The following is a 17140-nucleotide window of genomic DNA, read 5'->3' on the forward strand; positions in this document are numbered from 1 at the left end:
TCTCTCTCCTCTCTCCTCTCTCTCCTCTTTCCACTCCTCTCCTTTCCGCTCCTCTCCTCCTCTCTCCTCTCTCCTCTCCTCTTCTTTCTCCTCCTCTCCTCTCTCCTCTCTTTTCTCTCCACTCCTCTCCTTCCTACTCCTGTTTCTCCTCCTCTCCTCCCTCTCTCCTCTTTCCACTCCTCTCTCCTCTTCTCTCTCCATTCCTCTCCCTTCTCTTCCTCTCCTCCCTCCTCTCTCCTCTCCTCTCTCCTATCCTCTCTTCTCTGTCCCCTCCTCCCTCTCTCCTCTTTCCACTCCTATCTCCTCTTCTCTCTCCACTCTCCCTTCTCCTCCCCTCCCTCTCTCTCCACTCCTCTACTCCTTTCCGTTCTCCTTCTCTCTCTCCTTTCTCCTCTTCTTTCTCCTCTCCCCCTCTCTCCTCTCTCTCTCCTCTCTCTCTCCTCTCCTCCTCTCCCCTCTCTCGGTGCAGGTGTCCATGCCTCATCAGTGGTTGGAGGGGAACTTGCCAGTCAGTGCCAAATGTTCCGTCTGCGATCGAAACTGCGGTAGTGTGAGGAGGCTGCAGGACTGGCGCTGCCTCTGGTGTAAAGCCATCGTAAGTGCACCTCAAATCTGTCCACAAAAACACAACACTGACTCTTGTGAGCTTTAAACCGTGCTATAATGTTGTTACCTCCTCAAAAACAGACCTGGAGTTGTGTTTCGTTTCATTCACACATGTTTGAGTCATCTCCAAAGCTCAAATTGCTCTGGTCCACCTTATGATGTCATGAAGTTCTTTAGAGGAACTTTAGCTCAGAAATTACCAAAACACAAAGACTTACTGGCTTCTCTTCGTGACTTCTGTAAACATTGTATTTCATCTGAACCTTTGCGTTGGTTCGCCTGGCGTCCTGCGTAGTCTGGTGGAATTTTTGGCCCATTTTACTTGTTTTAGCACTCAGGTTCATAAAAGTTGTAAAGAGAGCGCCCCCCTCAGTTCTCTGTGTGTTATTACAGGTTCATAACAGCTGTAAGGAGCAGCTGGGGAAGGTGTGTCCTTTGGGTCAGTGCAGAGTGTCCATCATCCCCCCGACGGCCCTGAACAGCATCGACTCAGACGGTGAGGAAAACTGTGGATTTTAATTATGTTTTATTTTTTGTCATTATATTGTGATGTTTGAGCTACTGCCTACAAGTAATTTCCCTTGCGGATTAATTCAATGTCCTATATTATCCAAAATCAACTCAATCAACTGTTAGAATGTTGTTTCCTCCTCAAAAACAAATCTAGAGTTGTGTTTTGTTTCATTCACACATGTTTGAGTAATCCTTTATTAGTCGGTATACATCTCCAAAGCTCAAAAGGTTCCAACTTGTGATGTCATGAAGTGGTAGTTTTCAAGTTAACAGCTCTTCTTTCCTTTTAGTTCAGTAGAGATTGTGAAGGGATGGTTTAATATAATACATCTTTTTCACCCCACGCGTACGTCTACTGTGTCCTGTCTAAATCTTACGTATGCATTTTACTGTCTGATAATCAGGAAGTGCGCTTTAAGATGCTAGTTGTTTTTAGCTTTATAGTCATGCAAAAACTCCACTCTGGCTTCTGAAAGTTGTGAAAAGCTCTTATAAACTCATCAAGGTGAAAAGTTAGGAATAACTTTGAACCATTGCAACTGTTTTAAATGAACTAGTTGTGTTTTTCACGTTTTTAAGATGGTAAAAATCAGGTACAATGCCTTTAAAGACGCATTGTGTAACTTTTCTGGTGGAGGATACGTCAAATGCTTTTCTTCACGTAGATGTTATTGCTTTGTCTGGAATGTTTTGTGTATGGTATTAAGCCTTTCTATCATCATCGAGACCAAACCAGACCAAGTTACAGGTCAGATCTGTGGAGAATGCCTGTTTTTCTAGGTATTTTCAGCACTAAAACCACCTGTAATTAAATAAATGTAAGGTAGACAATAGAAACAAGCAGGTGATGGACCCACAACCAAAAAGTTACATAAAGCACCTATGTCTCAGTGGTTTTTTGCACGCGCCTTTGTATTTTAAACCATCATTGGCTATAATAAATGTGATAGTATTTTTACCTAACCCTGTATATTTCCTCAGGTTTTTGGAACGCCGCGTCTGCTTCCTGCTCCAGCCCGCTCCTGGTCCTCGTCAACTCCAAAAGTGGAGATAATCAGGGAGTCAAGTTCCTCCGAAAGTTCAAACAGCTCCTGAATCCAGCGCAAGTGTTTGACCTCATGAACGGAGGCCCAGAGCTCGGGTAAGACAAGTGCAGATTCAATATGAGATAGTTTTTTTTCTTTGTTATTAATTTGAACTTTGGACCTCTCAAATCTGATCATATACCCAAAAAATAGTCATAGATTAATCAGTAATACCAAGAAAAAGTACATACACGGTAAATATTGACCCCCTATAAATGTGTTTCCGTCTTATGTATTGAACTGTTGGCTGTGCTCACGCTGCATCTAATTACGGAACTTTTTATGAATCACAGATCCAGAAGAACGAGCTGAATGCTTAGAGCTGATTGACTGTGAAGGTTTTTGTGCTGATAAAATATCCTGTCCTATTTTTCTGTTGTTTTGTTGCAGTCTTCGTTTGTTCCAGAAGTTTGTGACGTTCCGGATCCTGGTTTGTGGAGGAGACGGGAGCGTGGGCTGGGTCCTGTCCGAGCTCGACAAACTCAATCTCCACAAACAGGTCAGACATGGACACCACACTGTGGATACTTTGCAGATGATGTCATCAACATTCTCTGGGGGTGTGATGCTAACTGTAAGCTCTGCTTTGTCTGAGGCTTTGTTAGACTTAAATGTGACCTTTGTTTTAACACAATCTGCCCAGAAAGAACTGACTTAGCTGGAACTACAACATGTGAGCTGATATTTGTGTTGTTAAAAAAGTGACACATAAAATTACAGTTACAACCTATCTAGTGTTAGCCAATAGTTTTAATCAAACTCTTAAACAGGACCATGAATGCTCGTACTGATCACAGGCTCCTGAAAATGTGCTGTTTAATCCATTTTGTATTTTCCTTGAATCATCAGACAATCTAAAACTTTTTTCACCGTGTTTGCTAATCTGTGCATTATGTCACCAGGGTAACTGCTCAACATTCTAACATAGATATACATGTAGAACACCCCCAGTGTGACGTCACATTGACATTTGAGAAGAAAATCTAAAAGAAAGAACTTTTTAGTTACTGATTTGTTTGTATGCAACTGTATGAAAGTGCTCTATGTGATTTTTGTCATGGGGGATCTACTGCCTGCTTGTAACCATGGAAACTGGAATGTTTCAAACTATGGCATTACATTGATCTATCTTGCATTCTTTTGTTTAGATATAATCTGTGAAAAACAAACATCCATTCTTACTGTGAGCAGTTTCGACTCACCACAGATTTGACCTGTAACTTGACCTAGTGGTGTCACCTTCTTATCTTCATGGAGATAAGTTTAATGCCATACTGTTGAACATTCCTTGCAAAAAAATAACATCTTCATGGAGACAAACATGTGGCAGAGTTCCCACTAGAAATGGTTCATAGTACACCTTTAACACACAAGAGATTGGAAACCATGCTAGGGTGATCAGAATTTCAAAATAAAAAACTGGAGCCACCAAAAAATCCCCAGTTTTTTGGTGCTTTGTAATGATTAAATTGTGAATCAAGTGCGTAATGAAGACAAACATGACTCAGTATAGTCACATTTTCTTTGTGTTTTGATCATTTTTAAGCAGCTTTTCTGTATTTTACCTAAACAAATTACACATTTATGCCTCTCTTTACTGTTGGCAGGGATCAGATTGTTCAAAAATAGGGACACCTGGGACATTTCTTGTATAAAACTGGGACAAATCACTGGTTTTGGATAAATCTGCTGGAACAGGGGACACAGGGCTCAAAACTGGGACTGTTCTGGGTAAATAGGGACATTTGGTCTCTCTAAACCATGACCTGTTCTATCCATTAAAATCAAGTGGCAGAAATAGTGCTTTGATAACGCTATAATTTCACATAATTAAAAATATGCAGTGTTAAATTGAATCAGGATGTAATAATTTCATGGCAATGCTTTAAAGTGATTAGCATGTTTAGCTAACGGTCGTTAAAGCGATAATTAAATTTACCACAGTTCATTAGCATCGTTAGCTCGAGCTGATGTGCCATTCATTTACCATTATACAGAGCTTTTTTTTTTTGGTTTTTAATGTGACCTGCGGGGAATGAGTGTGTGTACATAGAGATAGACCCGTTTAATGCCATACTGTTTAACATTTGTTGACGTTTCCTCTCCTCTCCTGTGCCCAGTGCCAGTTGGGCGTGCTTCCTCTGGGCACGGGGAACGACTTGGCGCGGGTGCTTGGATGGGGCGGTCTCTGTGACGACGACGCTCAACTGCTCCAGATCCTCGAGAAACTGGAGAGAGCCACGACAAAGATGCTGGACAGGTAAAAGATTACACTACAACTCAAAATTTTGGACACACGCTCTCATTGTGTTTTTTTTTTTTCTTTATTGTTATTTAAAGAGCCCATCTCATGCAAAATAACTCTTTTCACATTGTATCTTCTGCACATAAACAAGCACAATTTGGGTTTTGGAACATCCATTACACAATAGTTATGAAATCTTACGGATTTCTTGGAGGCATCACAGACAAGGAACTATGAAAGGCCGACTATTGCTCATCCCCCCGCCCGTCCTGAGAAAACACAGGCTCCACCCTCCAAACGTGACGTAGGCTCTGAGTGAGCCGCCCTTCCTCCGCCCATCTCAGGGAGGGAGGGGGAGACAGGCGTGCACCCTGATAGCGGTAGGAATAAACTTTTATTCATCATGGTGTTCAGCCGCATGTGCTGGACCCGGAATCAGACGAGGACTTACAGGTGCATGAAGCTCAAGCACCGCGTCGGCATCAGCTGAACATTACTGGTTACTATTGGTAAAGTATTAATAAACACTAGTAGATAAACTTATTATATCGTGTGGACGGCAGTGTAGAACAATACACTGAGGGGGGCAGGTGCGAAGCGCTTTCTGCTACGTCAAAAGTGTCATAGGTGTAGTTGGCCTCGTCATCGTTGTAGCAGCTTTAGTTCCTTGTCACGTGGGAGAGTGGCAGAAATACGCTGCAATTTGTAAAAAAAAATTGCCAAATAATCTAAAAAACATTTCGGCGACATATACGAGGTCCACACATCACTCTTAGAAGGTAGAAAGTAAATTTTGCATGAGATGGGCCCTTTAATTTTAGACACACAGAAGACATCAGATATATGAATCTAGATATGAGGAATTATTTTGTAAAAAAAAAAAAGTTAAATAACTCTACTATTTTGAGTTAGTTAGCTGAGTTATTTAACTTTTTTTTCTTGGCTCTATAATTTCACTATTACAGTACAGTCCCTGACAAAAGTCTTGTCGCTTATCCATTTTGTAGAAACAAAAGCTTATAACCTGACTTTAAATTAATCGATTGGTTTTAGAAATGTCTCATATGAAAGCTAAAACCCTCCCAAATTATGCTCAATATACTAAAATAAATTTGCTTCACTGAAGAAAGATTGATCATTTAATGAACACAGAAAGGTCAGATTTTGGCAAGACAAAAGTTTTGTCGCCTACAGAAAATTGAGCAAATAATTTACTTCAAATACAAAAATATGTTGCATAACGTCAGTGAATGAAGTAGTGGTGCTGTGAGATCCATATTTAATATCTTGTATGACTTCCATGAGCTTCAAGGACTACATCCATGCGGTTCGACAATGATTCATACAATTTGTTGATGAAGTCATCAGGAATAGCAAAGAAAGCGTCTTACATGCCTCCCAGAGTTCATCAAGATTCTTTGGTTTTTGCCTTCCATGCTTCCTCTTTCATTCTACCCCAGACCTGCTCAATGATGTTCATGTCTGGTGACTGGGCTGGCCAGTCCTGGAGCACCTTGATCTTCTTCACCTTGAGAGAAACTTTGATGTAGAGATAGAAGTATGCGATGGAGCACCATCCTGCTGCAAAATCTGACCCCTTTTATGGTTGGGAATGTAAGAGGAGCTAATACTTCTTGATATTTTAGGTTATTGATATTTGCCTTCCACCCTGCAAATGTCTCGCACACCCCCATACTGGATGGAACCCCAGACCAGGATTTTTCCGCCACCAAACTTAACTGTTTTCTGGGTGAATCTTGGATCCATGCGGCTCCAGTAGGTCTCCTGCAATATTTGCGGCGGCTGTGATGTAATTCAACCGAGGATTCATCTGAGAAATCCACCTTCTGCCACTTTTCCAGTGTCCATCCTTTTAGCAGGCTGTGGGCCTTGGCAAATGCCACACGGTTTTTTTAATTGCCTTTTGTTTAGTGCTGGTTTCTGTGCACTGATTCGATCATGGAGGCCATTTCGAGACAGAATTCTACAAACTGTTGTGGTTGACACAGGGACTTGAGGTGACCAGGCCTGGTGGAGTCTGCTGCAGTGGAAAAGGGGCCTTGGATTTTCGATATCAACAAACGGTCCTCCCGAGCAGTTGTCTTGCGGGGTCTGCCGGACCTGGGCTTGTCAAAAACATCTCCAGTCATTTCAGATCTTTTTCTTATTCTTTGTACTTGACGCTGAGACACATTGAAGGTGTCACCACCTCAGCAGTGGATCTGGTCTTCAGCCTCTTGATAATTAATGCTTTGGTCTCAGGGTGGATCTTAGGCATGTTGTCAGAGGTCAAGTTGCAGTTGATGTGAAGGTCTGGTGTGCTGGGGTTCTTTTTATACACACCCACTAACTGACTGATCAGTAACTGATCACAGGTGAGGCTGTAATCTAGGATTGGGTGCATCACATGACAAGGCGACAAGACTTTTGTCTTGCCAAAATCTGACCTTTCTGTGTTCATTAAATGATCAATCTTTCTTCAGTGAAGCAAATTTATTTTAGTATATTGAGCATAATTTGAGAGGGTTTTAGCTTTCATATGAGACATTTCTAAAACCAATCGATTAATTTAAAGTCAGTTTATAAGCTTTTGTTTCTACAAAATGGATAAGCGACAAGACTTTTGTCAGGGACTGTAGTTGCTAATATTTCTGTTCTTGTTCATTATTTTTGTCTTGTCTTTAAAATGCTCCCGGCTCTAAACTTGTATCTGGATCAGGCTCCGTTTTTATTTGAAGGTCCCTAAAATCCCTAAAGATCGAATTAGTGGGTCTAACTTTAGCAGCGTCGCCCCAGTGAGAGATCATATTCACATGGGCAGAACCAGGGAAGAACCAGGAATGAACCAGGGCTCACGGCTCTGAAATAATTACTAGGAAGACGATGGCTTTTGTGTCTGTGTATAACTTTTTACACTGGTGCACTAGAGCAGTATAAGTTTTACAATCACAACTGAACCTGTGTTGCCAGAGCCTTAATCTGCAGAAAGAAGACACATTTGTGGCTAGAAGTGGCACATTGCACTCGCTTTTTCGGATCGTTCCTCCGTTCCATTCCTTGTCCGCGTGGAGTGATGAGTGTGTCTGCGGGTGTTTTTCGCTGCGGCTTTGTAGTTTACTGAAGTCGTGCTGGGACACCCGAGTGGATTCATGGATAGGGCGCTCTGGATTGTGGGGCGCACAGTCGTTTTTTGATGGGGTTGGAGGCTTTTGGTGCGGAAAATACGGTAATCAGATGGAACAGAGGATGTTGTTATAATAAAGTTAATATTGTTTTATTTTTTTAGGTGGAGCGTTATGACATATGAAGTTCTGTCCACCACCAAACTGCCGCCCATCGTGAAGGAAGAAGACATCCTCGACTCACCTCTGCAGGTACTGACGAACCCAGCGGCCATTTGAAAGATAACATTTTAACTAAAGGTTAATGTTTATGGAATATTTATGAAAACGTCCACATATAAAATAACCTTTAATCGCAAAAGTAAGATTTCACACTTTGAGGAGAGCCTGAGGGAGAGTGGAACTGCGTTTGGGGCTGAGTCCACAGACAGATGAAGATATCCACCCAGAACGGCTCCTCTTCTCCTGTAGCTGTGACCCCTGACCTCACTGCTCATTTAAATTCAAGACTCGTGCTGAACAGTGATCCAACAGTTTACACATCAGCAGAGAGAGAGAGAAATAGATTGAGAGAGAGAGAGCAAGAAATAGAGCGAAAGTGAGAGAAGAGAGAGAGAGTGAGAGATAGAGTTTGAGAGAAAGAGAGTGAGTGAAAGTGAGAGAAAGAGAGTGTGAAGTGAGAGAGAGTGAAAGTGAGAGAAAAAGTGAATGAGAGAGAGAAAGAGAGGGAGAGTGAAACTGCGAGAAAGAGAGTGTGAGTGAGAGAGAAAGAGAGAGAGTGATGGTGACAGAAAGAGAGGGTGAGTGAGAGAGAGTGAGAGAATGTGAGAAAGAGTTTGAGAGAAAGAGTGTGCAAGAGAGAAAGAAAGAGAGAGTGAAACACAGAGTGAGTAAGTGAGTGAAAGTGAGAGAAAGAGTGTTAGTGAGAGAGAGAGAGAAAGAGGGAGATTGAAAGTGAGAGAAAGTGTGAGTGAGAGAGAGAGTGAAAGTGAAAGAAAGAGTGTGAATGAGTGATTGAGAGAAAGAGAGAAATTGAAAGCGAGAGAAAGAGGGAGAGAGGGAGGGAAAGCTGGCACAGTGAGTGAAGCAAGAGGGTTTTGGGTTCCATCCCTGTGTCGCTTGGTCCTTTGCGTGTGGAGGTTGCATGTTCTCCGTGTGTCTGTGTGGGTTTCCTCTGGTTTCCCCCATGAACCCAAAACATGCACTATAGGTCAAATCCTCATCTTCATCTTTAAAAGTGCACTATGTAACTTTTTGCCTGTGTATGTCATTGCTCTGCTTAGAATGTGCCACAGTATGACATTAAACTCCTCTGACTTACATTTGTTCAGTTACAGGTGGTTTTATAGCACAAAAATACCAAGAAAATGTGACATGTGTTCCAGTTTTACATTATAAGCAGAAGGCAGGTGTTCATCAGAAAAGCTCCGCAGTGCACCTTTAAAAATGCCTGTTCTTCTGTATTGTTGTTCCAGGTTCATATCACTCAGTACGCAGACTCTGTGGCCTCTCATCTCGCCAAGATCCTGGACTCAGACAGACACAGCGATGTCATCTCCTCCGCCAAGTGTGTAATCTCCCTTTAAGAGAAGTACTTCTGAAGGATTAACTGGCTTAGTAGTAGTATATAATAGTATAGGCTGACCATATTTCCGTTTGTGAAAACCGGAAAACAGAGAAGTTCTTGTACAAGTTTGCATTAAATTTGCATTTGCACTTCAGCATGTTGCACACTGACTGTTTGTGTCTGCTCGCTCCTTCTGAGTAACAGAGAGCTACGAGAGCCACTCAGTTTAATGGCCCCAATGAACGGTAATAAAAACCCGGACATTTCCATCACTTAAAAAAAAAAAAACCTGACGCCCAAGACAGGATGCAAAAAACAGACATGTCCAGGGAAAAACGGACATTTGGTCACCCTATCATAGTATATAGTAGTATTTTAGTATCCCAATGTTTGTAAACTTATTGAGGGTTATAAAATGAATTTGTATTTGTAGCAGTAGTGGAAGAAGTACTCAGTTTTTTTACCAACTGAGCCAAAAAAAAGTAAAAGCCACATGAAAAAGTCAACTTAAGTATTAAAGTACCTGTTTAAAATTAAAAGAAAAAAAAGTAATTAAAATAAAAAAATATTTGACAGATTTTAAGGTCTTATAAGACTTCAAATGTATTGATTATGATACAGATTTTTGCTGAAATTTGTTCAACAGAAACAATCTGTTCTGAATCAATTTATTTTAGTCTCAAACTATGAAGGTGAAATAAAACTATGAAAAAAACCCTCAGCTTTTTCAGCTGGTCAGTCTTGTTCAGAAATGTAGTGGAGTAGAAAGTACAGCTCTCAGATGTAAGTAAAAGTAAAAAATATCCACTTAAAAATCTGCAGTACAGATACCTAACATTTTTTTAACTTTGATTTATAGCACTAGTAGTATTCATACAGTACAATCTTAAAACTTTTTTTTTGCTTTTGCTTTGCTGAACATTCCACCATAGAGATACATATAGAACTCCCCCAGCATGATGTCACTACAAGGCATCAAATGATCACAAGAGACTCAATAAATCATCCCCCATATCTCCATTGTTTTGGTTATGTATTGGTTTGTTTATATTCATTTCTCTCTCACTTTAACCCTTCGTGTCCCTCTCGTGTCTCCGTATTACAGATTTCTGTGTGGAACGGTGAACGAGTTTGTGGCGGAGGTGGGGAAGGCGTACGAGAGGGCCACGGAGAACAGAGAGGAGGCAGACGCCATGGCCAAGAAGGTACAGATAAAGATCCATGCATGTGTGTGTTTGTATGGAGTTATATAAGGGAGCGATTGTGTAACAGTGAGCTGTGGGCGAGCGGAGGTGTGGAGCGCCTGTCTCTCTCTTCTTCTGCTCAACTTATGTTATACTCTATGTTTACACACACACAAGAAATCTGATCATTATCTGATTTCTGGAGTTATTGCAATGTCATGCTACAATTAATTTTTTTTTATGAAGTTAGACAAATTATAATACACAAATTAATAGGCAATTTTTAAAAGGAAAAAAAAAGAATACAATGACATCTAGATGAAGAAAACCGGGCCATTTTCTCAGTTTTCACATATTTTGTCAGAGTTACTATCACCAACTGTTGCACAAAGTCGTAGTTTACATCTGCACAAACAGGTTCTTCTTACGGTGTTAATCAGAAAAATCACAATTAGCTTCCCAAATTGTGCAGTTCTTGTATAACCTGTTGTGGTGGACTGACCCCTTGTTCTTTCAGTGCGCTCTGCTGAACGAGAAGCTGGACTCTCTGGTCAAAGCTCTGAGCGAAGAGGCCGAGGCGCAGGTAACAATAACAAACCAAAACTTCACAAAAAAGCATAATTTATGGTGAAATGTATAAAAATGTGTAATGTATGTCTAGATGAAGTGAAAATCTTTAATAGTGTTTTCGCAATTGATTTATTGGTTTTCTTGTTTTGTGCAGGTGGTCCCGGCTGGTTCAGGTCCAGGAGAGGATGGAGGAGGGTCTGGACCAGGAGACGGAGAAGGAGACCCGGGATCAGACGGAAAAACATACAGGTCCAAAGAACAACTGATGCTCCGAGCCAACAGTTTGAAGAAAGCCCTGAGACAGATCATCGAGCAGGCCGAGAAAGGTACGACCATATAAGACGAAGGTATGACCATATAAGGAGAGGGAAGAAGCATATAAGGAGAGTGTACGACCATATAAGGAGAGGATATGACCATATAAGGAAGAGAATACTACCATGTAAGGAGAGGGTACAAGCATATAAGGGGAGGGTACGACCTTATAAGGAAAGGGTATGACCATATAAGGGGAACACAGTCAAAGTGAACTTTTTGTACCATGTTGTAGTATTGTTCCTTCATCAAAAGCATGCCTGGAGCAGTATTAGATGTCAACCATGTAGATATACGAAAGCAGGATACAAAACAATATTGTTATGACGGCGCTCTGAAGGGGGGTGACTTAGCGCAGGGAGCAAAGAGAAGGGGGGTTCAGAGCATCAAAACGATATGTTACGTGTTAGCATTTAATACCCCATAGAAGTAAAAACCTCCTCTTTAATCTTCTTAAATGTGTTTTTTTTTGTTTTCAGTGGTGGATGAACAGAACCGTCACACGCAGGTCCAGAGGATGTCGTCATCTTCTTCTTTCAAAAGAGAAAACAGCGAAGAGCTCAAAGACGCAGAGCCACGTGAGTCCCCATGTGTTTAACAGGAAAGCCCACCTCATGACATCATTAGGTGGTCATCCGGGGGTGGCTCCTTTGAAATTGTATATCTTCTATATTTTTAAAGTCCACACATTTTTACCTTGTCACTGCTGAATCTTCCTTAAGTAAACAGCAAACCAACTTTGACTTCAGCAACTATTATTACTATTACTATTACTATTACTACTACTACTTCTTTCACTAGTGCCATTGCAGTTGTAGTCCTTGCGCCCCCTGCTGGCATTGTGAGTACATACCTCAGATAACTTACAGTTTTCCATATATTTTAAGTTATTCAGTGAGAAACTCAAGTTGTACAAAATAGTTTTACAAATTTTGACAATTTAATTAGGACTTTTTACTGAATATGTTGTAATTAACTTAAAGGTACATTGTGTAACTTTTCTGATGGAGGGCTCAAAAATATCTAGAAAAACAGGCATTCTGACTGTGAGCGCGGTCACCTCTCCACAGATCTGACCTGTAACTTTGACTAGTTTGATCTCCATGAAGACAGAAAGGTTTAATACCCTACTGTGGAACATTCCAGGCAAAGCAATAACACACTGTTACACAATGCACCTTTAAACTAGCCAAAATCTTTATTTTGGTTAATGTTTGCAAATGTTTTATTGATTAATTAACTTCCTGTTTTTGTTCAGGTCAAGGGAATCTGAGCCCCACCTCCCCCATCCTCCTGGAGAAACATGAGAGTCTGCACACAGCCATGTACAATGACCTCCCCGTGTATGTTTTATAATTGTTCTAGATCTATGTTTCGTCTCTGTGTTCTACAGTGTAAGAAACTGCTTTATAATGGGATGATGTGTGTATCGGCTTTTGCGATAATTACTATATTGATTTAATTTTTGAGGGTGAGTGTTTATAGTGGGGACTTTTTCTTTGTACTAGTAGAGAAACTTGTGTTATTTTTTCAATTTTTCTATCATATGATAAGATTTGAGCTGTAGAGGGTTGAATAAATATCTGTGATTTATCGTATTTTCTGCACTATAAGGCGCTCTGGATTATAAGGCGCACCGTCATTGAATTGTCTATTTTCGAACTTTTTTCACATATAAACCACATCGGACTATAAGGCGCATTAAACGAAACACAACAGTTAGATAAGTCAGTCAAACTTTATTTAACGCAATCACAATAACTCTCAACTTTGTTCTCAACTGTAACGTGTAAAAAAAATACTGACGCTAAATTGTTAGTGTATTCACAATAACTCATAATTGTTCAAACAGTTGGGCGATTAGCACACCCGCATCTCTCTCGGAATCTGATGATTCTGGTCTTGGTGAAAGCTCGGACCACAGTTGATACTGATCCTTAGCCCAGGAGTCCACGATCCATTGGCAGATCGTGGCGCAAGTCACTCGCCACTGTCTCTCTGTCTTGGTGAATGTGTGTTCATCTTCTCTCATCCACTGCTCCCACGCAGCTCACACTTTCACTTTATAATAGCCTTGAGTTTAAAGTGGGCGTTGTAAGTGTGTCTCTTGACAGGTGCATTTTGATAATAAAAGGAATCACAGTATGTATAACTCTATGCTCCTGACTACGGAAGCCGTAATGCTGCAAGTGGTGCGTCTTTGTAGTTTACTAAAGTCGTACTAAGACACCCAAAGACACCCAAAATTTGCTTAATAAAAAAGGTATACCACTTCCTGTTCTTTTTTCCATAAAATGTGGTTGTGTTGATGGCAGCCATTTTTCTTGAAAAGGAGGAGGATCTTTTCAAAGCTCCACCCTTATAAATTTGGTATCATTTGAAAGCTCTGAATGTCCTCTTTAAATCACAGAGGGAGTTGGTTAGGTAATGCGCAGGGGGTTGGAAATATTTTAGTAAAGAAATGTCCACTAGAGAGGACAAAAATGAACTATGGGTAGTCAGGAGGATATAAGGCGCTCTGGATTATAAGGCACGTCGTTTTTTCATTAAATGAAAGGCTTTTAAGTGCGGCTTTTAAGTGCGGCTTTTAAGTGCGGCTTTTAAGTGCGGCTTTTAAGTGCGGCTTTTAAGTGCGGCTTTTAAGTGCGGCTTTTAAGTGCGGCTTTTAAGTGCTCCTTATAGTGTGGAAAATACGGTATTATAGACGCAAACTACTACTAACTACTGTTTGATTCTGCTTTTATTTATTGCATTTCATGTTTTTTTAACCATATTATACATTTAGAATAGTTTTTAGGCATAAATCGATTTAAATATTATCGTTTATTGTCTATATTTTTTTAAAGGTGCATTGTGTAACTTTTCTTGTGGAAGGTCCGTCAAATGCTTTTGTCGGAAATGTTATTGCTTTGTCTGGCATGTTTCAAAGTATGGTATTAAACTTCTATTTCTATCTTCATGGAGATCAAACCAGACTAAGTTACTGGTCAGATCTGTGGAGAGACAACCCCATTTCTAGGTATTTTGAGCTATAAACCCACCTGAGCTGTTTAATGTTATACTGGGGAACATTCCTGGCAGAGCAATGACATATCCATACAACAAGCAGGTCCACCAAAAAATCATCCATCAGAAAAGTTACTCAATGCACCTTTAAACATTATATTGTACTTTAAATTCTGTTATTGTGACAGGCCTAGATGTACGGTGGCCTTCAGTGTTCACAACAATGAAATGAAAAGCAAAACAAATTGACTGCAGAGAAACAAAATCATGTATAGACGTGTGAGCTGGCTGTTTATGTTCTGTTTCAGACACTGTTCAGAAAAGTGCGTCATGAATAACTACTTTGGCATCGGCCTTGACGCGAAAATCTCCCTCGAATTCAACAACAAGAGAGACGAGCACCCCAAGAAATGCAGGTAAACACAACACGAATGCTGCCTTTAAAAAAATATAAGACTTATTCTATACTATTCTTATGGAATAAAGTACGATCAAAGTTATATCAGCACTGGGCCATTTGGGAGTGAAATCCTGAATAAGAATGAATAAAATATGAATTGCATTACTTATTTAGGTTAGAGTTTGGAGTATACGTTATATATAAAGCAGTAGAAAGTGCAAGAATGTGGTTGGTTTTTTGTAATTGTAAAATAAAACCTACTGTATCTTGTCAATATTCTCCATCAGTCCAGCCTCAATGTTCAACCCAAACTCAAAGCAGTGCATAAAACCTACCTCCAAGACACCAGTTTATGAGACTATGACTGTGGCAGCCACTCCTGCGTCAGTTTGCCCCAGGGCAGCTAAGGTGGATGATTCCAGAGTGGATTACGTGGAATAGGCTGAAAAGTAGCGCATTATAATAATTTCTACATGATTCAGTGTATTACTCAAATGTTTTTGTTTGACTCATCATCACAGTAGCTCAGTTAGTAGAGGATTAATAAGGTTGACGGTCAGATCCACTGACCCATGGGTTGGCAGTGTGATTCCACCCACCGATGAATGCTGTTGTGTCCTTGGGCAAGACACTTAACCCACCTCGCATACACTGGTGTGTGAATGTGTGTGTGAATGGGTGAGTGGTTTGTTGTTGTAAAGCGCTTTGAGTGACTTGAAGGTGGAAGAGCGCTGTATACAAATGTGACTATTTACCCCACAGCTCTAGTTTGATGCAGAGATCAGACAAAGACAGATTTTGTAAGAATCCCCCTGCCTCTCTTTTCTTATTCTTGCTGTTGTTGAGTTTAGCCCCATTGATCTTTCTCTTTTTGCAGCAATCACACAAAAACATGACGTACAGGGACAGAGTGGTTAGCATTCATACCTCACAGTCTATGTGTGGAGTTTCAATGTTCTCCCTATGTCTAGATAGGTTCCTTCGGTTTTTCATACCCCCCAAAACATGCACTATAGGTCAAATTCTCCAGCTGAGGTAGTCCACATCTGGAGATGGGTCCCACTGTTCCTGACAGGGTTAACCCAGACACCCTGAAGAATGGGTCAAATGCAGAAGACCCATTTCCTGCTACAAGAACAGTGTCCCTTAACCTTGTTCTACTACGGTACGACCATATAAGAAGAAGGTATGACCATATAAGGAGAGGGTGTGACCATATAAGGAGAGGGTACGAGCATTTAAGGAGAGGGTCTGACCTTATAAAGAGAGGGTACGGCCATATAAGGAGAGGGTAACCTTGTTCTACTGTCTCGTCTTTGCAGTAGTCGCACTAAAAACATGATGTGGTACGGTGTCCTGGGAACCAAAGAACTGGTCCAGAAAACCTACAAAAACCTGGAGCAGAGAGTTCAGCTGGAGGTCAGTCAAAACACTCACAAAGTCACAAAATCTGTCATTTTTCTGCACTTTTCAAACTTTCTCAAACAAATTTTTTTTTATGTTTTTGCAGTGTGATGGCGTTCCCATGTCTCTCCCCAGTCTGCAGGGCCTGGCTGTGCTCAATATCCCCAGTTACGCAGGAGGCATCAACTTCTGGGGTGGAACCAAAGAAGATAATGTAAGGAATATTTTCAAGTCTGAATTAATTTCACAGTACACAGTATTATAAACCTGTTCAGGACTATTAACATTTGAGATAAGACTCAGATCTGAGCTGCTGAGCTAATCCAAGAATCAGAATATGTTTGTAGAGGTCTAAACTACAGGACACAGGGAGGGCATCTGACACACAGGGAGGTAGGATTATTGAACTATTTGTGTTCTTTCCAGAATTTTGGCGCTCCCTCGTTCGACGATAAGAAGCTGGAGGTGGTGGCTGTCTTTGGGAGTATGCAGATGGCTGTCTCCAGGGTCATTAACCTGCAGCATCACAGAATCGCTCAGGTAAATACACAGTGTTCTACAAAATACAATACTGATTTAAAACTTTATTGAGCTTTGAACCATTAATCTTCTTTAAATTTTCCATGATTGTGATGTCACAGATAGAAACCTTGCTCAGTACTTTAATCCATAAATCATTGCCAGGCTCGTTTTACACATTTCTCTCATCCCATCTCGTTTATTACTACTTTTAAATTAAACTGCAGCCATTATGATTTGTTAAGTGCGTCATTCAAATTGCAATATAGATTTCATTTTGATTTCTCGCTTTTTAAATCTATGAACAAATAATCACTGCTGCCTATTTAGTTTATTATTTGTGACATACCCTCTTATGTCTAATCTTCGTTCTTTTTGCATGCTTAGTGTCGTCAGGTGAAGATCTCCATCCTGGGGGAGGAGGGGGTCCCAGTGCAGGTGGACGGAGAGGCCTGGATCCAGCCTCCAGGAGTCCTCAAGATCGTGCACAAGAACAGGGCTCAGATGCTCACCAGAGACAGGGTAAGGCACAGTGAAAGGAACTGTATACAGTATATCCTGCACTCTTACAGTTTTAAAAAGGTAGTAGAATCACAACTGAACC

At 40.7% G+C, this 17140-nt stretch overlaps 1 protein-coding gene across 2 annotated transcripts in view; it reads left to right on the forward strand.

The window, feature by feature from the left end:
- Positions 1-17140, forward strand: part of si:dkey-172j4.3 (diacylglycerol kinase eta) — a 103227-nt gene that overhangs the window by 75303 nt on the left and 10784 nt on the right. For both annotated transcript variants that reach the window (XM_020917760.2, XM_055156272.1), the window contains 17 exons: positions 470-595; positions 1000-1102; positions 2101-2260; positions 2595-2703; positions 4325-4464; positions 7736-7823; positions 9047-9138; positions 10244-10343; positions 10840-10905; positions 11047-11218; positions 11687-11785; positions 12466-12550; positions 14522-14629; positions 15936-16032; positions 16124-16231; positions 16444-16557; positions 16924-17058. In XM_020917760.2, the coding sequence (XP_020773419.1) occupies positions 470-595; positions 1000-1102; positions 2101-2260; positions 2595-2703; positions 4325-4464; positions 7736-7823; positions 9047-9138; positions 10244-10343; positions 10840-10905; positions 11047-11218; positions 11687-11785; positions 12466-12550; positions 14522-14629; positions 15936-16032; positions 16124-16231; positions 16444-16557; positions 16924-17058 (1902 nt within the window). The remainder of the gene's footprint in view (positions 1-469; positions 596-999; positions 1103-2100; positions 2261-2594; positions 2704-4324; positions 4465-7735; positions 7824-9046; positions 9139-10243; positions 10344-10839; positions 10906-11046; positions 11219-11686; positions 11786-12465; positions 12551-14521; positions 14630-15935; positions 16033-16123; positions 16232-16443; positions 16558-16923; positions 17059-17140) is intronic.

Source organism: Boleophthalmus pectinirostris, unplaced genomic scaffold (assembly GCF_026225935.1).
Source record: "Boleophthalmus pectinirostris isolate CB_2022bp ecotype Guang Dong unplaced genomic scaffold, ASM2622593v1 HiC_scaffold_20, whole genome shotgun sequence".
In the NCBI taxonomy this organism is placed as follows: domain Eukaryota; kingdom Metazoa; phylum Chordata; class Actinopteri; order Gobiiformes; family Gobiidae; genus Boleophthalmus; species Boleophthalmus pectinirostris.